This window comes from Chionomys nivalis, chromosome 7 (genome assembly GCF_950005125.1).
Source record: "Chionomys nivalis chromosome 7, mChiNiv1.1, whole genome shotgun sequence".
NCBI lineage: Eukaryota > Metazoa > Chordata > Mammalia > Rodentia > Cricetidae > Chionomys > Chionomys nivalis.
Window position 1 is genome coordinate 56,885,861 of NC_080092.1, and position 24,657 is coordinate 56,910,517.

General features: G+C 45.6%; 1 protein-coding gene across 1 annotated transcript in view; it reads right to left on the reverse strand.

Moving 5' to 3' along the window:
- Nucleotides 1-24,657, reverse strand: part of Vps53 (VPS53 subunit of GARP complex) — a 143,252-nt gene that overhangs the window by 16,571 nt on the left and 102,024 nt on the right. The window contains exons 16-19 of the mRNA XM_057774953.1: nt 23,678-23,760; nt 23,117-23,195; nt 6,715-6,863; nt 2,577-2,646 (exon numbers count right to left, since the gene is read on the reverse strand). Of these exons, the coding sequence (XP_057630936.1) occupies nt 2,577-2,646; nt 6,715-6,863; nt 23,117-23,195; nt 23,678-23,760 (381 nt within the window). The remainder of the gene's footprint in view (nt 1-2,576; nt 2,647-6,714; nt 6,864-23,116; nt 23,196-23,677; nt 23,761-24,657) is intronic.

The following is a 24,657-nucleotide window of genomic DNA, read 5'->3' on the forward strand; positions in this document are numbered from 1 at the left end:
CCTCCCAGGGAGTTTTCCAAGACAACATTTTTGACTCCAGCTAGAGCAGGTCAGGCAGACAGCCGAGGGCAAGCACTGACTAGAAGTCTTTATGCAGGCAGCATGTGGAAGAAGTATTAGGGAAGATGAGCAATGAAACAGAAATAAGGTCACGTCCAGGTCTCAGGAAGCTTACAGTGAGCAGGAGCTGGTATTTAATGAGGGCTGGCTCTGTGCCAGACATGTGTATTACTTATGGGTACTGGCCTTGGTTTTTACTATTTCTATTTTATTTTATTTTGAGACAATGTCTAGCTATGTAACTCAGACTGGCCTCAAACTTACAATCCTCCTACCTCAGCTTCCTAAGTGCTGGGATTACTGGGTGTGTGCCACCACACATGGCTCTCTGTTTAATCCTAACAGCTTGAGGTGGCACCAAGAATTCCTATTTCAGAGACAAGGAAATGGAGGCCCCACAGAGTAACTTGTCTATGAACAAACAGATGCAATGTTGCAGGCACAGGATCTAGCTTCTGCCCATGTCATTCCAGAGCTCAGGACATAAGCGCTCACACTGTCCTGCACTTGCTAATAGAGAGGACAAATCATACTGCACTTCGATTCAGGAGACCTTACTATTCATGATGTTCCTGTCTGCCTTTGACACTTCATGAGTGACTACAAGGTACTCCATCCAGTACATGCTAACTAACCATCTTACTGAGGGGAGTGGGGACTGGGGCAAAGGGGATGTCAACACAGCCAAGGAGCCATGAAGACAGGGAACTGAGCTGGCAAAGACCTGAGCCTCTACTGCATTGTCTCATATGGTACAGAGCAGGATCTATGGAAATGAATTATAAGATCTTTTTACATGTTGTCTAAGTGTTTACAGATAGAGGTCTAGGGAAGACATTTTAAGAATAATTTATACCTTAAGTGGTATTCTCAGAGATTGGAGGAATGAATAATTTTTTTATTTTGTGTGTGCCTGTGTACACGTGCATGCACGCCTCTCTGTGTGTGTATGTATGAAAGAAGACCAATGTTGACACTGGGTGTCTTCCTCAATTGCTCTCTCACTGAATTTGGGACTTGCCAATCCAGTTAGGCCAACTGGCCAGCAAGCCCCAGGGATCCTCTTGTTTCCACCTCCCCCCACTACTGGGGGTATAAGAACACATTACCGCTCTTGCTTGTTTTTTTAAATTTGCTTTTATTTGTGTGTTTGTGTATGTGTGTGTCTGTGTGTATGTGTGTGTTTCTGCCTGTCTATATGTATGCCATGTGTGTGCAGTGCCTAAGGAGGACAGAAGAGGGTATCAGATCCCCCTGGAACTGGAGTTAAAGACAGTTGTAAACTGCCTAGTATGGGTTCTGGGACCAGAAGCCAGATTTTTTTTGTTTTGTTTTGTTTTGTTTTTTTCAAGAGTAGAAATGTTGAGTCGTCTCTCTATTCCCTTATTCTTGTTTTTTTATGCGGGTGATTTTTATAGGGATCAAACTCAGATCCATATCCTTGCAGGGTGTGCTAATTAGTTTTCTGACTTGACACACAGTGGAGGGATCTGGGATGAGGGAACCTCAACTGGGAAATTGCCTCCAACAGACTGGCCTATGGGCATGTGGGGGCGGGGAGTTTTCTTGATTAATGATTGATGTGGGAGGGCCCAGACCATTGTGGGTGGTGCCACTCCTGGAGTGGTGGTCCTGGGTTGTATGAAAGAGCAGACTGAGCGAGCAAGCCATGGAGAGCCAGCCAGTAAGCAGCTTCCTCCATGGTCTCTGCTTCAGTTTCTGCCTTGAATTCCTGCCTTGGTTTCCCTTGATGATGCAAAAGTCAAATAAACCTCTTCTTTTTCAAGTTACTTTTGGTTAATGTTTACCACAGAACAATCTTTCTAATCTCTGTTTTTATTTTCAAAATCAATCAGAGTGTTCCCTGAACTCAAAATGCCCAAATTTCAGAGAGTCTGAATAGGTGGGAGATGAAAAGAAGTGACTTTGCTGTAACATACAACGCAGTTCGCCAGGGCTCAGATGACATGAACTAAGTCATGTTTCCTTAGGTCGGAGTCTCACTATCTACTGTACATTGGCCGTGAGCTCTAAATCCTATTGTTTTAGTCTCCTAAGTGCTGGGACTACAGGCATGTGTCATCAAGCTCCAGCAGAGAATCAGCTGAAGAGCCTCCTGGGGAGGTGAGTTCTGACTCTCCCTGCTCGGTCTCACAGGCCCTCTGCCCAGCCACTCAGAGCCCCTGCTGGACTTAGAACACTGACCCTTATCCCTCCAGTACCAGTCCTCAGAGAAATCTGAAACCTTCAGTCTTGTGCCCCTAAGACAGTTTCCCCTAACTTGTTTTGTGACCTTCCATACATGTGACTGAGGCTGTGATTATCTAACTGATCTCAGTCCCATCTGGGCTACAATATGAGAACCTATCTCAAAGATTAAAACAAGGAAGCAAAAGGAGTGGTCAAGCAACCATATTTCTGTACTTCAGGGAAACCTGTCTCAGTCTCTTTAGACTGAATCTGCCTGAGCCTATATGCTGGATCCTTAATAAATTCCTGCAGGAAGTTCTCCTTACCTGCTCTGCTCCCACCATGCTGATTGGCTTGCACTTGAAGAGGTGGGTGATAAATTTGGGGATGAATGAGCTGTTGATAGAAAAGTGACAAGTTAAGCTTATTCTCCTTGTAGTAAAGGGCTGTAGAAACTATCTATCTATCTACCTACCTACCTACCTACCTACCTACCTACCTACCTACCTACCTACCTACCTACCTACCTATCTATCTGAGACAGGGCTTCTCTGTGTAGCCCTGAAATTTGCTCTGTAGACCAGGCTGGCCTCAAATTCACAGAGCTCTGCCTGCCTCTGCTCCTGAGTGCGAGGATTAAAGGTGGCAAGTGGCAGAAACTTTTTAAGGCCCTACTTCCTTTCATGAGGAAACCGAGACTCCGGGTGGACACTACGTTCCCCTATACCCCCCACACATGTTCCCCTATACTCCACACACAGCCTACTCTTTCCTTCTAACTTCAGCTCCAGTTTTGTTTAGGAAGAACAGCCTGGGATTCTGCGGAAAGCTCACCCCATCTTAAGCTGGAGAGGTGAATTATTTTTGTTTGTGGTGTTGGGGATGGAACTCAGGTGGCAAGAACTCTAGCAATGAGCCACACTCCAGTCCTACAGAGGTCAATACTACTGAGCTTCAGCCAGTTCCACTGGTGACTGTTTCAGGTCCTAAGAGGGAGAATTACCCTATGGCAGTTTAATCACCTGGAGGGAAGGACCTCACAGCAAGGCTGGTGTGAGACTCCTTCTTCCTGCTTAGGGCACTGTTGAGCTAGATAAACACCTACACTTGTCATTCTACCATCATTCTGAGGAGGTGGCCAGTGTCCAAGAGAATATCCCAGGTCAAAAGCCATCAAAACACTAAAGCAATTGTTTGTTTAAAAAAAAGTATATATATTTTTATTTATTTATTTTTTTTCGAGACAGGGTTTCTCCGTAGCTTTTGGTTCCTGTCCTGGAACTAGCGCTTGTAGACCAGGCTGGCCTCGAACTCACAGAGATCCGCCTGCCTCTGCCTCCCGAGTGCTGGGATTAAAGGCGTGCGCCACCACCGCCCGGCTATATTTTTATTTTAGTATATGTGTCTGTGTGTGTGCATGTAACCATGTGTGCAGGTTCCAGGGAGGCTAGAAGAGGACATTGGATCCCTGGGAGCTGGAGTTATAGGCTGTTGTGAGCTGTTCCATGTGAGTACTGAGTACTGAGAATTGAACTGGAGGTCTCTGCAGAAGCAGCATGTGCCATCTCTTCAGCCTAAACCAACCACTCTCGAGCCCTAACTTCCTCTAGACTTGAAGTTATATGAAGTTTTAAAAATCTATCTTGTGCCAAGTGTGGTGGCACATGCCTTTAATCCTAGCACTCAGGAAACAGAGGCAGGCAGATTTCTTGTGAATTCAAAGTCAGCCTGGTCTACATAATGAATTCTAGAACATCCAGAGCTACATAGTGCATCCCTGTCTCAAAAAAACAAAAACAAGCAGGGCAGTGGTGGCACTTGGGAGCAGAGACAGGCAGATCTCTGTGAGTTCAAGGCCAGCCTGGTCTACAGAGAGAGTTCCAGGACAGGCTCCAAAGCTACAGAGAAACACTATCTCAAAAAAACCAACCAAACAAACAAACAAAAAAACCAAACCAAACCAAACAAAAAAATCCACCTTGCCATTCAAGCCCATTTGAGTACCAGTGACTGAAAATATCCGAACAGTGGCAAGAGCTGAAGCTACATGGGCAGTGTAAGGGTATCTGAAAGCAAAACCAAGAAATAAATAGCTAAGGCAGTAATTCTCTTACCAAACAAAAATTATAAGATTTAAAAAAAATCTGCCAAGCACTGAGCGACAACTTAGGCCAGGTGGCCTGGTAATGCTGTTTAGGGTGAAGGACAGTGACAGTCCAGCAAGTCAGGGCCTGAGTCAAGGAGGCTGTTGTGCTGCTGTGGAAAGTAGACACGGGCATAACTAGACAAGATCCAGAGTGTGCTGAGCAGGCGGTGCCCCCGGGCCCTGGACCATGGAGGAAAGACGAAAGGGGCGAGGTTTCCACCAAGGCTGGCTGCCATCTGTCTCCTCCCTCCTCCATGCTATGTCCGGGTCCTTCAGTCTCGCCACACCTTCTCCGCGCACTGCAATCACGTTGCTAACTAAGGACTTCTGGGACAATTTCATGGAATAGAGGTGTGCTAGTTTAGTGGGTGAGAGAAGTCATCTGTAACCCAAACTGCAGTTTCAACCAGGAGTGGCCTTGTTAAGTTATTATGTTGGAGGCAATGCAGCCACCGATGGACTAGCAATTGTGGAGAAGGAGGCAATGGAAGAGGACCCGCAGTCCAGGGAGGAGTGGGCCTACTAATCTAGAGGGAGTGTGAATAAGAGGGTCTGGAGGGGTTCTTGGCCCTTAACCTGAGCCAGCCAGGTAAGGCGAGGCTAAACTTGGGACTACTCACACCTGCACACCTGGCTTGTAACGGAAGCGCCTTCTCACTTGAGTGCTGAGGCTGTGCCCTTGCCCTAATTAGTCCATGCTGGGTGATCAGCAGAAACATGGGGATAATCCAGGCACAAGTCTTTGGAGAAGAGAAACCAGCAATGTGATGTGTCATTGCCAAGGGTCACCAGGATGGAAATAGTGGCTACTGGTCTGGGCTGAGATTTTATAATCATGGGAGGGTACCAAGAGTTAAAGCACAAAACTTTCTAAACTTTCTAGGTCTACAGCCAAACTTTTCCAGATGTGGGGGATGGGCACCCTATTCCCAGATCACTCAGAATGAGCTTAGTAATAAAATTAAAAGGCGATGACAGAATGTGAGGTTGACACTGGACGGGCTGAGCAATGGACTCCTTATTCACTTTAACCTTAGCTCAATCGGACCCCTGGGTGCCCACAGTGGAGGTTTTGAGTCACAGCAGAGTTTTACAGGGACAATGTAGCAGTGGTTACAGGGGACATCACTGTGATCTATCAGCAGTGTTTAGTACACATTAATGAGCGCCCAGAGAGGGAAGGGAATGTCAGCTCTGGTCCATCTGCGGCCTGCAAACATAAAGGCTCCCTGGGGAGTCAGCCCAAGCCCTGCTGATGAGCTTGAAACTAAAATTAACTCTACAGCTACTCTGTCACTGCTGTTCCTTGGCGTTTATTTATGTCAGATGGGGGAATCTAATTGAATACAAACCGGGAGAGATCTGGGGGAAAGAGCAACTCAGAAGCCTGAGTCACCAGTTGGGACCTGGATGAGAACAATCCAAATACGGTAGCTTGGACAGCACTGACCTTCCTGAAGCAACTTGCCAAACTGTGTGTCTGATAATTGGTCAAAGGAGACACTGGCCCTCATCACTGCCTGGCCTCTCAGGAAACAGGGCTGGAGCCAGATGTTGACTGGCAAAGAACCAAACTGCTTCTTTGCTTCAAAATTCAAGGCAGAAATGGCCACACACGAGGACATGACCAGAAGGCAGGCAATGTGGTGCTTGCTCTATCACTTCGGCACTGGAGCTCAACAACTTGCTGCTCCTAATTTCTAGAACTTTGCCTGGATGTAACGACATCCACAAGTGGATAATTTCTGGCAGCTACAATAACAAGTCCTATGGAGGAGGAGGAAAAATAAAGGCCGAAAGGCACAACTGATGGTCCAACTCCTGAGAAGTTCAGACTCTAGTCAGATAAAATGCTCGCATGAACTTACTGAAAAACAAAAACCTGAGCAAGGAGAGGTTTCATGTACAGAATTGAGAAGAGCAAGATACCCCAAATTGTTCCTGTCTGTCATGGCTGAAGCCTGCTGCTCTAAGCATGCTCGTGTCCTAAAGTGGTCCATTCGCTCCTACCACTACAGCCCTTTGGAGGACAGAAGAATGCTAGTTTTCCTGGAGGCCCCAGATGAGCCCAGCTAGAAACTGGGCATGCTGGGTAGTTGAGTAGAGCAGTAAAGTAAGTCCACTGAGCACAACACCAGGGCCATCACAGGTCTCTCCCCACTCAGAGAGGTACACCTGGAGAGCGATCCTGGGGTTGACTGCCAGTGTGGCTCGTGAACTGCACAATTCCTGGCAGGGAAATGGCCATGGGCATCTCCTGCTCATTTATCCTGGGAGATGAAAACAAGAAGTGCATCAAGAAACAACTCAGGACTTACTTTGCAAATTTAATGCAGAACTGCGTGAAGTATTTCCGTGTGGAAGCCAGGTTGTCACGGATGATAGGGACGTTCTGCTTAATGTGGAGAATAACAGAAGTGACGTAAGGACTCTGGTCACCAACATGCTCCACATTCTGCCACGGCATCTGAAATAGCGACAGGACAGTACCAGGTTTTAGAGATGCTACTGGGGAACAGTGTTATCTAGTACCAAGGAAGGGGTGTGGGAGTGGAAATTAGGTCACTTGGTGCTACAGGGATTGGCCTCTGCCAACATACTAGTTCTGTGACACAGGCTGCTCTGAATAAGAACAAGCCTCACCGGTGGCATGGAGCACAGGCTCTGTTCTTTTTCCTACTGTTTCCACCTAAGGTTCCCACCCAAGCGAAGCTGTGTAAGGGATGCTCACCACATCACTAGACAGAGGGTAAGAATCTGTCTAAACCCAGAGAACAGTGGTTTTCAACTTGTGGGTTGCAACCCCTTTGGGGTTGAATGACCTTTCACAGGGGATGAATATCAGATATTTACATTATGATTCATAACTAGCAAAATTATAGTTATGAAGTAGCAACAAAAATAGCTTTTTGTTGGTTTCTTTTTTTTTTGTGTGTGTGTGTGTGGGGGTTTCGAGACAGGGTTTCTCTGTACCTTTGGAGCCTGTCCTGGAACTAGCTCTTGTAGACCAGGCTGGCCTCTGCCTCCTGAGTGCTGGGACTAAAGGCGTTTACCACTACCGTCCAACAACAAAAATAATTTTATGGCTGACAGCCAACACAACATGAGATGTTAAAGGATCACAGCATTAGAAGGTTGAGAATCATTGCCATAGAGAGACACAACCACCAGGACTGAAGAACGGGAAGGAGTGTTTACTTCCAGGTACTTGTAGCTTGAGAGACTGGAGAGATTTAGCAGTTGGGCTCAATGTGGTAAAACCCAGAAACAAGTAGAAGAGATTTAACTTATACACCCTTTTTCAAGTCAACTGGGAAGAGTCTGGGATTTTATTATTGTTATTTATTGGTTTCTTGAGACAGGGTCTTACTTTGTAGTCTAGGCTGGCCTGGAACTTACTATGTAACTTAGGTGGGCCTTAAACTTACAACAATCTTCCTGACTCAGTCTCCTAGCTACAACCTTCCCCTCTCCCCCTAATACATGCAAGTACACACACAAGTACATGTGTGGCTGATGTGATCTTTGACTAGTTAAGAACAACAAAAATGAGCTGGGTGGTGGTGGCTCACGCCTCTAACTCCTGTACTTGGGAGGCAGATAGATTTTGTGAGTTTAAGGCCAGCTTGATCTACAGAGTGAGTTCCAGGGCAGCCAGGGCTCTTACACAGAGAAGCCCTGTCTTAAACAAACAAACAAACAAACAAAACCAAAACAAACATAAAAGAACAAAAATAAGGCTGAGAGTGGTAATACACACCTTTAATCTCAGCACTCAGAAGGCAAAGTCAGAGGGATCTCCATGAATTGGAGACCAGTCTGATCTACATAGTGAGTTCCAGGACAGCCAGGACTAGATAGACCCTGTCTCAAACAAAACAAAGTAAAATAATAACAAAAATAAATCAGAACAAAAACCCCAAAATAAACAAATAAAATGGAGTTCAAGCTTGCACACCCAAGGGAGAAGCAGGGGCATGGCCTGGAAGGCAGGAAGAATTAACAGTGTAGACTCTGTCGTTTAGTGGAACGCAGGAGGGCTGGGGTCTCTCAGCTTGTCATCTAGCATGCACTCATTCCTGACCCTGTCTTGAAGGAGCCCTGCTGAGCTGGCCTCTCACAGCCTAACAGGGCTGCCTGTTCAAAGCCCTCTTAAGCCAAACTAACCTTTTGGATCCATTCAGAAGGGAGGTCAGCAGCTCTAAGGCTTTCATGTCTCTGGCAAGAAAACACTTATTTTTATAGAAGTGAATCTAGGTTATCTCAAAAGCAACATGTTCTCTTAATCTCTGAGTCAGCTCTCTACCCCCCCTCCCCTCATTTTACAAATAATGTGAAAAGCCTCTTGCAAAACTTCAAATCAGCTTTTGAAGCTGGGTGTGATGGTGTATGCCTGTGATCCCAACATTTATAGGCTGAGGACCGAGGTTTGTAAGCTTGGGGCCAGCCTGGACCATATAAGTAGCACTTTGTCTCTACCAAAACAAACAAACAAAACCCAAGTAAACAAACGCAGGCTCCAGACAGAGAAGGGGAACTCTGTCAGCAGGTAAAGGCACTTGTTGCCAAGCCTGATGCCCCGCGTTCCTACCTGGGACCTACATGGTAGAAGGAAGACTACTGATGATTGCAACTTGTTCTCTGACCTCCACACATGCCTATGGCACATGTGCGCACACACACATACAAAATAAATACATTTTTAAAGATCTCTGAAAAAAAAAGGAAATCTTATTTATGGATCTGTTGATTGACTGAGACAGAACTGCATTGTGTTTCAGGCTGCTCTCATGACTTCTGAACTTGAGAGCTCTTCCCACCTCAGCCTCTCCAGTAGCTGGAAGTACAGCCTTGTTTGGTAGTAAAAGAAAAAAAATTATCTGAGAAAAAATAGAAACAATGGAGAAACAGTTAAAGCTCCAACAGGAGTTGCCTGTACAGTGAGCTATGTGTAATGTTTTCCTCATTATCTGTTACCTTATTTGAGAGGCTTTTCTTTCATCCCATTTTAAAGATCTGATCCTACCAAACAATGAATGTCCTGATTCCCAGTGAACTCATAGGGTGAGGCCCAAACTGACACCCTTCATCTTCCTCTTCCCAGTTCTATAGCAAAGCTTGGAACACAGGGACCCAGGCATGAGCAAACATGGGGAATTGGGCAGAGAGAATTTCATGTCCCACCTCAAATCAACATACAAATGACAAGTGCCTCCCAAGCTGGCAGCACTGGATAGTTCACGATCTTAATGTAGTTTATAAACAATGATTTAAAGATGACAGCTCCCCACTCACAGAACACAGCTATAAAGAGAAGTGGTGACATGTTCTGTCACTGGTTATAAAGCATCTCTGATGCAAGGCAGATTGTAGCTGCGTGGCTGCTTCAAGTTCTTGCTAGTTAGCTGGATGGATATCACACTGATGTTCACATGAGTCATGTGAGGAGATTCCCACCTGCTTTAAGTTTTAGTCAAGTACGGTCAAATTGAAAGAAGTTTAGCAAGTGTTCATGATTTTAAACTTTAGTTAGCTTAATGAAGAAAATAATTTAAAGTACTGGGAAATGAGAACTGACATTGTTCTTATTGTATGTGTGTATGTATGTGTACATGTGTGTGCATATGTGAGTGGAGGCCAGAGGTCAACCCTGGATACTGTTTCTCAGGAGTCTACTTTGTTTTGAGACAGGTCTCTCACTAGTTGGGGGGGGGGGTTGGCCACCACATGCCAAGGATCTGCTTGTCTCTACTTCCCAGTGCCACAGCACCTGGCGTTTTACTTGGGTGCTTAGGATCAGGGTCATGGCAGTCACTTTACTGACTGAATTATCTCCTCAGCCTGTTTTTATTTTCTTGTGTTGGGAAAGGAACCCACGGTCTCCGTGCTCTACCTGTGAGCTTCAGTTCCAGTCCTTGTTTCTCAACCTCATGCTTTCTGGTGTTTTGAGACAGGGTCTCGCCCTGTAGTCCTGCTTATCTAGGCCAGGCTAGCTTTGAACTCCTGGTAATTCTTCTGCCTCAGCCCCACAAGTGCCGATCACTAACACACACCACCATGCTCAGTAACCAGCCCATATCTATTACTAAAAAAAAAATGTACAAAATACAGTCAGCAGTGCCTGTGCCTTGATACCACTCTAGTTGGTTGACGCCTGCCCTCAACTACCCCAGATGGTTATGGCTTAGGTTGCTGTGTATTTTGGGGGTACAAGATCTTACCATGTAGCCCAGGCTGGCCTGGAACTCAGAGATTTGTCTCTGTCTTCCAAATGCTGGGCTCAAAGGCCTGCACCGCCATTTCTGGTCTTAGCTGTAATGTAAATTGTCAAAAAACTGGGTGTGGTAACACGTAGGAGGACTACCATAAACTAAAGGGTACCCTGGCTTGTACATCAAGAACATGTTCCCCCAAACAAGAAACAAATTAGGCAGCAGTACAAGTAGTCTGAGGGCTGTGCGTGTGTTGTGTGAGTGTGTGGTGTGTGTGTGTGTGGCTTCCCGTGGGAGAAGCTTTGCCTGGTGTCACTTCACTTACTAGTTGTGTGTGATGCCATTTAGTTCTGATAGTCTGATAGAACAGGGCACTCAAATGACACCGCCGAGACAGGCAGGATCATCGAAAGCCCTAGCACTACACAAGTGTGCTTGTGCGACACTTGTGACAAAGAGCAAAGCACCTCTGCTTGGGTGCATGCGGCTGTCAGGCAAATCTCAGCAAAGGGCACAAATGGCGTTTGTGCTAGAATGAGCAGAGCAAAAAGAATCCAGCACTTCCAGCTAAATTCTGGCACTCAGCATTTAAGTTACCCTTTTATAACGAGATTTTTCTTTTGTGCCCTCTGTTTGGGGGTGAGGTGAACTGAGTTGAATACCATCTGGTACTATATAAATAACAAGAAATAGTTCACAAAAAACTTGTACATCAGATATAGTGTTGACAGTAAGAGCAAGCAAGAAAATTAAGAAAGCAATGACAGAAGTGCCCAGGACTCGTGTTTAACCAGAGGTGGCGTTGTGGAGCCCAGCCCATCTGGGGAGTTCTACTTCTGCCGTCGGAGGTGTGTGGTCCATGCTGCTACTTCCCACAGCAGGCTAGGAGACCATCACATTGTTACACAGGGCCCGCTGCAGCCCTGCAGAGAGCTCACTGCAGACCTTGCCTTTCCTCTTCTGCACAAGGCTCTGAAAGGCCTCCTGACAACCTGATCCTCAACTGAAAACCTAAATCCCTGCCCCAAGTTAGATTGATAGGGAGCACAGCCCCACATGTTTGGACTCCAGCAGCTGTAGTCTAGGGCTGTGATTTGGGCTTCCGAGCCACGGGCACCAAGTCCTGGACTTCATACACACACCCGGGCACTCACTCCTGCAAGCCCCTGCATTATTTACAGGCACCTCCGCATGCTCAGCACTGGAGTAAGCCTTGGTGAGAAGACAGGGAGAACCACTCATGATCACCTACTATGTTCTCAGCACTGTGACTGACGCTGTCACACCAGCTCCTGCGTATGATGGTATTACCACACTTCACAGACGGAAACATGAGCTTCAGGACAGTGATGACCTGTCTAGTGAGGCCAGTCAGCTGGCAGGTGGGAGACACAGATTCTGGCTTGTCCCATCCCAAAGCCCATGGTATTTCCACTTTACCATGTTACTTCTAGAAAGACTATCTTCAATTAACATGAGGACAGTTGGGAGACTTTAGCCTAGTAAAATGTACTCCCGGCTAGGAGTGCAGACATGCAGATAGCTGGGGAGAGGTGGGGTGTGCAGGGGAGGAAGAACTGATGACTCACTGCAACTATGCTCCGAGATAACTCCCAGGGGAAGGCAGGATGACCTGGGACAGACAGTGGAGCACAAAAGGTCTTAAGGAGATAGGCATGTACGTGTACATACGGCTCATCAACAGGGAAGTGATTTTTACTTTTGTCTTGTTCTTTTCAGACAAGGGCTCATGTATTCAGGCTGGCCTTAAACTACAGAGCTGAGGATGGCTATGCCCTCCTGATCTTCCTGTTTCCACCTCCCAAGTGCTGGCACACATTTCCCAGTGGTGACACCACACCAGACTGGGATGGGGGTGGCCTTATAGAACTTTTCATGGTTTTTGGTGGGAGTGGTGCTAGGACTAAAACTCAGGGTGTCATATGTGCTAGGCAATCAATCGCTCTACCACTCAGCTATAATACAGCCTTTTTCGGGAGCTGAGACAGGGTTTCTCTGTGCAGTCCTTGCTGGTTTGGAGATTGATAGGTAGACCAAGCTGGCCTAGAACTCACGAGATCCACCTGCTTCTGCCTCCCAAGTGCTGGGATTAAAGGTTGCACCACCGCCTATTTGTTTGCGTGTGTGAGAGTGTTTGTGCCACTGCATATGTGTAGAGGTCTGAGGACAACTTGCAACTCACTTTCGACTATGTGAGTCCCAAGGATCAAACTTCGGCCCTTGGGCTTGGCAGCAAGCTCCTTTAACTGCTGGGCCATCTTTCTATTTATTTATTTATAAACATATCAGCATAAAAAGAAAAAGGGAACAAATCCAATTATTGTAATTACAGTCTTCTTTTAAATATCAGGGGTGGGGGGCTGGAGAGGTGGCTCAGGAGTTAAGGGTATGCACTACTCTTCCTTCTTGAGGACCCATGGCCAGTTTCCAGTACTCAGGTTGGCCAGCTCACAACCGCACATAACCCCAGTTCCGAAAGGATCCAGTGACTCTGGCCTCCACGTGCAACGTTCTCTCTTCTCTCTCTCTCTCTCTCTCTCTCTCTCTCTCTCTCTCTCTCTCTCTCTCTCTCTCTCTCACACACACACACACTCATACATACATGAATCAAAATAAATAAAAATAAGTGCCAGGTGTGGTGGTGCACTTGGGAGGCGGAGGCAGGTGGATCTCTGTGACATAAGAGGCCAGCCTGCTTAACATAGTGAGTTCCAGGACAGCCTGAGCTACATGAGACCTCACCTCAAAATAAGTGAATGAATGAATGAATGAATAAATAAATCTGTATTTTCTAATAATAATGAGGGTGATCTGCCTTCATCATAATAAAAATATTTTTCATGAAAAGGAAGGCACACCTTGGTCATATGTGGAAAATGAGTCGGGAGGGTTCTGGTGGCCATGCTCTGTAGGCCTGCTGACACAGGATACATTTTAATGAGGAGAATGGGAGCAGATCTGAGGCCGGTGCTAGCTGCCTCAAACTATCTTCAGTTTCCTAAATCAGTGCATGGTCACAATTCTGAAACCTAATAGAAGATACACGCCGGACTAGAAGGAAGTTGAACTTATTCTGTTTTTTCCTTGCTTTTTCTAAAATTAGTATTAACAGGAAAAGCTAAGTGTGTTTGACCTTGGATAGAATCTTTGATTCTTTCAACCTAGTGATCAGTTCTGGAAAAAAAAAACAAAAAACAAAAAACAAAAACCAGTAAAGACAGCACCCTTTTAAGGAGGCAGATTTTTATCTCAATCCTAGTTGGAAGACTATAATTGGACATACTGGTTCCTAAGAATCTGTGGAATTTACAGCTAGAAGACAAACTTCTCATGTTTCTATCCAAACTCCCCAAATAACCCCTTCCTAAGAATCAGAGGATGGTTTCATATTTTTCATGAGAAAGAATGATGCATCTTGATCATGGAAAGGAAGCTTGGTGATTTCTGGTCATGGAACTGCTCTGAAGAGCCATGCATGTTGGGTGTAATACAAAAAACAAACAGATGACGAGCAGGCCAGGCCAATTCCATCATTTTCAGGCATACTCAAACACTTGGTCTGGCTACTCAACAAGTATCTTGTTTTATAGGATAGTCATCCCTGTGAAAAGCTGGATACGGATCTAAAAGGTGAGTTGGAATGCCTGGTGCACTCATGACCAAGGATAAGCCAGAGCCCGGCACATACTCACTATGTATGTTACTTCAGCTACCATCCATCCATCCATCCATCCATCCATCCATCCATCCATCCATCATCTTTGAGAGTCTCATTAATAGGCCAGGCTGACCTGGAACTTGATACCTGGCTCAGCCTTTGCAGTGCTGGGATTACCACCTGTAAGATTTCTGCTGACCTGGTCACTCTGTACTTTCTCACCTACCCAGAAGCAGGGTGAAGAACCCAGGCCTCATTCTCAGCTGGAGAGAACAGGGGGCTTATGATTTGCCACCTCCACAGAGATATACGATCTCCTGCTCCATGCAGCTCAGTTATCCCAGTATCATCTCCACTTCTCCACATCCTTTGGTCAAATGGGAATCTTTGGTCCTTATTTCTGGTTTCTTCCTCCCTTCTTTGCCTTTGAGGTCATTGCAGTGCACTGCCAAAGAGCAAGGTCTGGCCTATGCATGGCATTCTACAAGAGACAAGACATAGACTTCGAGGTGTTCAAAGATTAAGAGGAAGATGGAAATTAGAAAAGAACTGTGTAATAGAGAGGGAGTTTGGTACTAGAGTATTTTGAGGGAGAAAAACATTTTCTGGCCAAGATAAGAAATGGTGACATGGTAAGGGACTCAGAATAACTAACGCAATGTCAAGAAAGAACAAAGCTGGGGGACCTGCAGCAACCTATTCTAAAGTCACTTTAACAAGCTCAGAATCCAAACAGGGCACAAGGACAGGCTTAACCAAGTCTGCAAAAACCCATGCATCTACGTTGAACTGCTTCCCTGTTCTCTCTGTCTTTCCCTTCCAGTAACAGTAACAGTAACAGTTCTGGCTGTCCTGGAACTGTTTTGTAGACCAGACTGGTCTCATATTCAGAGATCCACCTGCCTCTGCCTCCTGAGTGCTGGGATTAAAGGCGTGTAGCAACCACCTGGCTTGTTCTCATTTTTTAAAGAAGATGCACTTATTTTATACGTATGCAAGTCCTGCTTGCATGTATGTGTACTGCATGTGTGCCTGGTGCCTGGAGCTAGAGTTACAGGTGGTTGTAAGCCACCAGTGGGGTTCTAGAAACTAAGAGCAGTAAGTGCTTAACTGCTGAGCCACCACTCCAGCCTCTCTCAGGATTTTTGCAGAGAGTAACAAGACCATTCAATAAGGGAAACTGTCTCTTGAGTACATGGGTGGGAAAGCTGGATATCTGCACGCACGCAGAGGGATGCAGTGAGTGCTCACCTCACAACACACGCAGAATTAACTCTAACTGGATTGAAGACTTGGACATAAGAGCCTAATCTATAAAGCAATTTGTCCTTAGGTAATCTATCCTTGTTATGACACCAAGAGCATAAGAATAAGAACAAAGATGATAAATTAGACTTCAGTGATATAAGGACACATTATGCAGGAATGAAAAGTCAGTCCCCAGAATGAGTGAACACCACACAGAGCTGCTATAGGCTCTGAAAGGAATTTTCATCACTTGGGAGGCTGCAGCAACGGGATAGACAGGTTGACACTATCCTGAGCTAACACACACCTTGAATGTCAGCACTCAGGATGCAGAGGCAGGTGGATCTGAGTTCGAGGCCAGCCTGATCTACAGAGTAAGTTCCAGGACAGCCAGGGATACACAGGGAAACCCTGTCTTGAAAAAACAAAACAAAACAAAAACCCCAACCCCCCCCCCAAAGAAACAAAAAAGTAAAGAAAATCAAAACCAAAACAAAGCAAAACACTAAAAAATAAAGGAGAAAGAGAAGATGATGAACTTCCATAACTCAATAACAGAAAACCCAAGTTTACAATGGTGACAGTTCAGTTAATATTTCTTTAAGGAGGACACTCAGATTGCCAACCCCAAAGAGATACCTATTGTCACTTTATCTCAGTCATCAGGGAAATGCAGTGAGGCCACAAGGAGGTACTTCTTCATACCTACAAGGATGGCCATGATTTTAATAAATGCAAAGAAAATACTGGTGGAAATGTGGGAAGATTAGAAGCTTATACTGTGCTGGTGGGAATGTCAAATTGGCAGATATGGGAAACCATGAGGCAGTGCTGGGAGCAGTAATATAGAAGCTAGCTTGAGACTCAGCACTTCCTCTCCTAGGTGTGTACTAAAGAGAACTGAGAACACACACTCACACAGATGTTTACATCATTGTTCACGCTAGCTGGAAATAACTCTAACAAGGAAATAATGGAATATCACTCACTCATTAAAAGGAATGAACTAGAGGCTTGGCCTCTGCAAAGTCTTGGGTTCAAGCCCTAGCACTGCTTTAAAATGGAGTGCATCCAGATGTGGGGGTGTACATCTTTAATCTTAGTACTAGGGAGACAGAGCAGGTGGATCACTTGTGGGTTTTAGAGCAACCTGGTCTACATAGTAAGTTTTAAGCCAGCCAGGGCTATACAGTAAGACCCTATCTGGAAATAAAAACAAACAAAATTCACAAAAAACCAGAAATGTGCAGTATGGACACATGGAATACCATGAATGAACCTTGAAAATACTGTGCAGTGAAGGAAGCCCAGCAGGAAAAGCTACACACAACCACATGTAAAGTGTCTAGAATAGTAATCTATACAGACAGGAAGTAGACTAATGGCTTTGAGGGAATATGGTGTGTGGGGGGCTGCTGAGAGGGATGGGCTTCTTTCTAGGGTGATAAGGGTACCCTGGAATGAGACAGTCCTGGTGGACATGTGGCCTCATATGTGTACCAAATTCTATTAATTTGGACACTTTAAGGAGCGAACTGTGCTCTGGGATTTGTTCTGGTTAGGGTTTTTGTTGTTGTTGTTGTTGTTGTTGTTTTGTTTTGTTTTGTTTTTGTCAACCTGACTCCAGGTTCCTACCTTGAGTTCCTGTCCTGGCTTCCTTAGGTAATGGAGTATGACAGGATTACACCGTAACTTTACAAGGGGACAGATAGTCAACAGGAACCTTAACTAAGACAGGAATTACACCGTAACTTTTACAAGGGGGACAGATAATCAAGCTCGCTCTTAAAAAGGTCGCACTTTTTTTTTTCGGATAGACCACGATGGGAAGAGAATTCTACACAAAAAGGTCAGAGGGAGGGAGGGCAAGGAAGCCACCAGAAGGCAGAGCACACTCAGGCTAGTGGGACCGGCTGGGACCTGGGGTGCACGGTGTTTGCACAGGAGCAGTACAAACTGTTCAGTCAAGAGATCCGAGGTACTGACAGGAAATATGGCAACTGAGGAGGATCTAGAGCTTGCTTTGGCCTCCCAGGACAACAATGGAGCTGCTGGGCTCCAGCAACCTTGTCAAGGAGCCTCCGTCCCTCTCCTCAGAGCCAGCCCTGGGTTCTGCTACACCGGAAACCAACTCCACACTGTCCTCACTATTTATGAAATACATCTATTTATTCGATTGTTATTTTGAGTTTTCTCCCACACAGCATAAACTTGAAAACAGCCTTGCTTGAATCCAGAGTATTCTGTAACTTCGTAGGGCAGTGAGTGGGATTGGTAATTTTTGACAAAAATGACTTTCCTAACTTAAGAAGCTTTGCTTCCCACTGCAGTCCTGTTGGAAACAGCCTCCTCATCACACACTCCCTCAGGAGAACTGGACCAGGTCCCATCCCCCATCGGTTTCTCATGCTGACTGCTGGATTCTTCTTTTCTCCTCTCACCCCACCGCAGTTCTCCGCACACTCTGCCCACATCTCCTGCCTCCGCCCACCAGATGAAACACCTGGAGACAATGCCTAGGCCTTTCCCAGCCTCGTGCTAGGCAGAGTCCAAGCTGGACTAGTCAGCCAGCAGCAAACAACAACGGAATCAGAGACGGAAATAATCGCCATCACAAAGGTTTGGAGAAATTCTAGAAGAAACTCCATGAAACAGGCTGCAGGCACCAACAGGGTGCATACCGAGGCAGCCCGCGACCACTGCCATGTTTACTTTAATCACACGGATCTCATTTTACTAGAACTCCAGAAGACTCCAACAAAAAGGAATGGCCTTCCAACTGCTATGCTCCCAAACCTAGGATTTTCCTATGATATAAACACAAGATTCTGGAGGTATGGCTATATTTGCTGGTGTGCATCTAGGGAGAAATGGACGGTGAGGAAGGGGAACTTGAGGGCAGTCTGCCTAATGAACTGACAGTTCATATAAGCAACACTTGCAGTGTTAAACCCATTCCATGTGTTATTTTACTGAGGAAAAAAAAGATTCCACTCTTCCTTTGGTCAGTGTGAAAATCTTTTGGCAGCTGCGTTCCAGGTTGTGGTGTGTGGCGGTTCAGGAGATGGCAGCTGGAACGGATCAAACTCAGGATGCGTATAGAGTGTTTGCCAGCAGTGAGGGAATAGCCAGAGCCCAGGAAACGAATCCTCACAGCCTGCTTCTTTAAGAGAACAGCCTAGCCTCCAGCTGCCTGCTTACAGTGTGTGGCTGGGGATCCCAGCTGGGCATAGGACTGGCCTTGGGAACAGGAGCTTTGGAACATCAGCTGCTTCATAACTTCCTACTTCACTCCTTAAACCCTAAAGCCAAAGTTTTGGTTTTAATCCTACTTTTGTTAAATAGTTATAATCTACTATAAAATCAAACTCAGACCAAATGTCTGCTTCCTGGGGCACAGCATTCCTCTTGTCAAGAGGGAGGAACCAAGGCTTTCTGAGCACTTGACTGGCACCACCAGGCACTCATTGCTGTCCAGTCTCACAGCTCTGGGAGGCAGCCAGCCAGATGCATTTCACATAGAGGAGACGGGCCTGCACAGGCTAAGTCATGTGTGCAGTGCTCTCAGAAGAAACCAGAGAATGTAGGGCTGTCTGACCCCAGTGTCAAGGTTCCTCCCACTGCCCTCTGTCATAAATCCTGCCTAGTTTTCCCCAGACAAGTGAGTCTTCCAAAAGCCCATGACTAGATAAATGTTGGCAAGCTTTTTCTGAACAGGGTCAGCTAGTCAGTGTTTTTGCGTTGTGGGCTATAAGGTCTCTTTATAACCACTAATTTCTACAGTCACAGCACAGAGACAGCCATAGAGGGCACATAAGGGAACGCACATGGCTATGTTCCACTAAGACTTGCAGGAGCAAGTGGTGGGCCACATTTGGCTGCAGGCTATGGTTTGTTATCCCTTGCTCTACAAGGCTTGCTGGGCTTAAAAGTCAACAAAGAATTGCCTACTTTCCACTTAATCAATAAACATGAAGGCTCCAATATGGTCTAGACATGTAGGGGATACTCTTGTTCTTTGTTGAGACAGGGTCTTCCTGTGTAGTACAGGCAGGCCTTGAACTTGAAATCCTCTTGCCTCAGCCTTCTAAACCCTGAGGTTATACAGAGAGCCATCATGTTCCTCAGGAATTTACACTCTGGGGAAGAAAAGACAGGCAAACAAAACCCCAAAAAGCAGTACATGGTGAGCACAAAAGGGCCATAGGGCTGAGGGTACATTAAAACCAGAGCCCACTATGTGATCAAATTAATCTAATCGCCAAAGCTCAGGAAAAGCCAGAACCTCTCAGTGGGCAGGATGAAGCAAAGAGTCAAGAGTCGGTGCTGCAGAGCTCAGCAAACTGCTTATCCAGCAAGAGCACAGACAGGTTTCAGCAGGAGCTAGATGCTGACCCAAGAACCCATCTGATGGAGGAGTTACTTTCATTTAATAAAGAAACTGCCTTGGCCCATTTATAGGCCAGCCCTTAGGTGGGTGGAGTAAACAGAACAGAATGCTGGGAGAAAGGAGCCGAGTCAGGGAGTCGCCATGATTCTCCCACTCCAGACAGACGCAGGTTAAGATCTTTCCTGGTAAGCCAGCTCGTGGTACTACACAGAATATTAGAAATGGGTTAGATCAATTGTAAGAGCTAGCCAATAAGAGGCTGGAACTAATGGGCCAGGCAGTGATTAAAAGAATACAGTTTCCGTGTAATTATTTTGGGGCATAAGCCATGTGGGCAGCTGGGTGCCGGGGACGCAGCCCTGCCACTCTTGTTACAACAGAGTGGCACCCAACGTGCTAATGAACTCCACGTAAAACCTGAGAGGGCTTGAAAAGGAGAGAGAGAGAGAATTTAACACAGCTTTTTGCTGTTTGTGGGTTGCATGCCACAAAGAAATTGTCCTGACTCAGCAGCAGGAAAAAATTGGCTGTTTTAAAATGCCGGCTTTCTGGGCTGTGCCGCCATCGCGATCTCTGTCTGGCTCCTGCTGGAGACAGAGCTTTTGAATGGAGCATTTGGAGTAAAGTGCTATGGCTTGCTTGATGGCAATGTGGACTGCTGTGTGTCTGGAACTGCGTGTGGCTCAGGAGCACCAAATGGCTCTGAGGCAGGAGCGGCTCAGCTCTGACACGCTGAAATGTGCTGGTCTCAGGCAGGAACTACCATAATTACCATAATAACAGCGCAGTTTAGGTTTGGACTGAGCAGGACACAGGCGGTACCGTATTACCCCTACATGGTGCAACTTAAGTTTTTAAGAAGTGCTTAACATTTTAAGAAATGCTCCTGGATAATAAAAAAAATTACAGATTCACAATAAGACAGATTCAGACATAAAAGACCACTAAATGAGTCACAGTATTGGATGAATGTACGTAGGCTTGGAAAAGAAAAGAAATATATACATAAAGAATAAAGTTAATGTCTTAAAAAAAGGGTAAAGTCTTTAAAGAGACAAAGTACAGATAGTTATAGATTAAAAGAAATAAAGAAAAATAAGCCACGTAAAAATGGAAAATTCACAGAGAGTCTGGATTCTTTGTATTATTGTGTTTTCTTTAAAATTTTTGACTGTAAAGGAGCTAAGTACAGAGAGACATTTCATTATATGGGCTGCCAAGCTAAACCACAATGGATATAAGGGTATTATGATTTCAGAATATGGGTCTAAGGATATGATGCTTTGGAGAGGGTCTTCTTTTGTTTTCACAGAGGATGCGACCCTGTGGATTTCTTCTATCCCAATATGGTATGATAGACCACGCCCTCCTGAAAGGTTGCTGTGAACACCTTCAGAAAATTACTTCATTCAACTGCCAACTGAGATGACCCTGACACACAGGTTACACCATGAAAGATCTGAATACAGCGCCCCCATTCAGCAGGAAGCAGTTTGGAGAGAAAAAACTGCGCCCATGTTCCCAAATATTGTTTATGAATATTCTTTTACATTTAAAGGGGGATATGATATAGATATAAATAATTTACATTGGTATGGATTTTAAGGTCAATTTTGTTATATGCATATGTATTTCTGATCTTGATTAAGGTATTGTGATTGTATAGTTCATTTAAAAATGTAATGTATAATTAGGAAATATAGGTTGTTAATGGATAATCATCAATAATAGTCAAGCTTGTAGTCATGTTATTTAGATTTTCTAGATGTGCATAGATATATTTTAGATAGGCATTCTTCATATCTTTCAAAGACTGCAGAATATGGCATTTGAATGTTTTAATAACTTAGGACTCTTCATGACAATGAGACACGTCTGCTCCTGGCAGCACCAATCTACTTCAAGAGGAAGATGGGCACCGAAGAGGCTCCTTAAGGAGTTTGATAGCCATTTGGGCAAGAAACTGCTCTTGCATGGACTGATGCATAAACTGGATACAAAGAACCCGCAGAGAGAGGACTGCTGAACTTGCCTAAAGGTGAGATGGTCTTTCGGGGTTCCTGACTCATGAAAGAGTCTGTGAGACATTCTGCAGGACACAGCAGATAGTGACTGAACTGTCTTTGGAATTTCCTGCTTCATGAAAATGTGTCTGCTGGATACTATGGGCCTGTAGGCCGAAGATGGATGCCCCAACGGTACAAAAGAACTTTGGGTGACTGTCCAGGCAGTGAGATGTCTCTGTCATTTCTAAAGTTTGAAGTTTCTTATTTCTTGTTTACTTAGGTAATATTATATCCTTCTGGAGTCTTTGATGGAGTTGAAGAATGGTTAGTTATAGTTATAGTTTTCCTTAGTTATGTTTTCCTTAGTTATGATAAAAGATAAAATAGATATAAATATTGTAACTAATTCTTGCTTGATAACCGTTTTGTTATATGTAATTTTACTATGTTAAAGTTAAAGCCTTTCGCCGGGCGATGGTAGCGCACGCCTTTAATCCCAGCACTCGGGAGGCAGAGGCAGGCGGATCTCTGTGAGTTCGAGACCAGCCTGGTCTACAGAGCTAGTTCCAGGATAGGCTCCAAAACCACAGAGAAACCCTGTCTCGAAAAACCAAAAAAAAAAAAAAGTTAAAGCCTTTCTTTTTTGTTTAAACAAAAAAAGGGGAAATGATGGAGGAGTTACTTTCATTTAATAAAGAAACTGCCTTGGCCCATTTATAGGCCAGCCCTTAGGTGGGTGGAGTAAACAGAACAGAATGCTGGGAGAAAGGAGCCGAGTCAGGGAGTCGCCATGATTCTCCCACTCCAGACAGACGCAGTTTAAGATCTTTCCTGGTAAGCCAGCTCGTGGTACTACACAGAATATTAGAAATGGGTTAGATCAATTGTAAGAGCTAGCCAATAAGAGGCTGGAGCTAATGGGCCAGGCAGTGATTAAAAGAATACAGTTTCCGTGTAATTATTTTGGGGCATAAGCCATGTGGGCAGCTGGGTGCCGGGGACGCAGCCCTGCCGCTCTTATTACAACACCCATCCCCTTCAGACTCACCCCATCCCCACCCCACAGAAGGGTCAGCAACAGCCCCAGGTGCCTAGCGGGAACTCAGCTGATACTAAGCAGGGTCGGAAACACATAAGGAATGGCACATCGTCACTCTGGTAGGACGCCAGCTCCTACGACCTCACCTTGCTCATGGCAATCAGGGCAGGATCGCAGGCTGCATCCAGATCCTGAACCAACAGCTGGATGCTGCTGGAGATGACACTGCAAAGAAACAGACGGCTGCAGTCACTGCTCCAGAAAGGGACAGGATGATGGCTACGGGCCTCTTCAGGTGCTTTTGGCTTGTGTGCAAAACTGAAATTGTCATTTCTTTATGAAATCTTCGGTTTTAATCACTGACAATGAAGAACTGGCTCTTTATGTCCTGTTCTTATTTGTGTGGGTCTTATCCGACCCAAACTTCCATGGCTACTCCCATAATTGCTAACCCTAGAGTATCTTTGAGGTCTCCTCCAAAAGCATCTGTGTTGAAAACTTATTTAAGTAGAATGAGGAGGAGGAGGAGGAGGAGGAGGAGGAGGAGGAGGAGGAGGAGAAGGAGGAGGAGGGAGATCAGGGTACTGCTCCTCACGGCTGGTAGAGAATGCCTGGGGAACGCTTAGATTCTGTAGGGTCTAAAGCACACACCAGTGGCATGTGGAAAAGGAAGGTTAGCCTGGAGTAAGCGCCTGGAAGGTACGTACGTGCTGAATGTGTCCATTTCTCCGGTGAGATTAATTCGTTCAGTCAGACTCACATCCACTTTTTCTTTGAGTTTTTCTTCTAGCTGTTGGGAAAGGGATAAAGCAGAAGCATATTTAATGATTACCCTAAGGCGTTCCATACACTAACTGAGGCTCAAAGGGGATGAGCCAGATAGGTCTAGACACAACATGAGACACATTTCCTTCTCATCAGGATGTGAGCCAGTCCCACCACCCTCACTTCACAGACGAGGACTGCAGTAGCCCTCCCAGCAGGTGGTAGGGCCAAAATCAGCTTCCGAGGACCCAGCCCCTTTGGCACTACACTGGGCTTACTTCTAACCACATAGCAATAGATCATGAGGTTCCTCCTCCATGGGCTCATGCTTGGAGCGTTCGCTCCTAGTGGTGGTGCTATTCTGGAGGCTGTGACGCCTTCATGAGATGGAGTCTAGATCTCGGAAGCTGGGTGAGTGAGGGCTTTTCAAAAGTTACAGAAAGCCCTGCTTCCCGGCCGCTAGCATGCAAGAAGCCTCTGCTCATGACCTCACAGCCAGGAGCACTGGGCTCCTCCCCATGGTGCCAGACTGCAATCACCTCTCCTGCCTTTGTTGTATCTGTGAGAACTAACGAATATGGTCTCCCTGAGCGCCCCACGAGCCTTAGTCTCACTCACTAGTCTCAGGAACTTCTACTCTGAGTGACAGTAAAATCAGCGGACCTTTGCCAAGTGTTTCTGTGGTCACTAGCTTGCCAAGGTGCCAGATGTCTCAAGTGGTGGATTGGAAATACATCTTCACCTTGGTCAGCTTAGGGCACAGGGTAGGATCACTGACATACTCCTGAGTCTTGGAGAAAAAGACCATTGGCCAGGGTCTGGAAGGACCTAAACATGCCCTGGGAATTGATAAATTAATCACACTCAGTCTAAGAAGATGAATGCGCTACATTAAAATGTAGGTGCTCTTCAGAGGACTGGA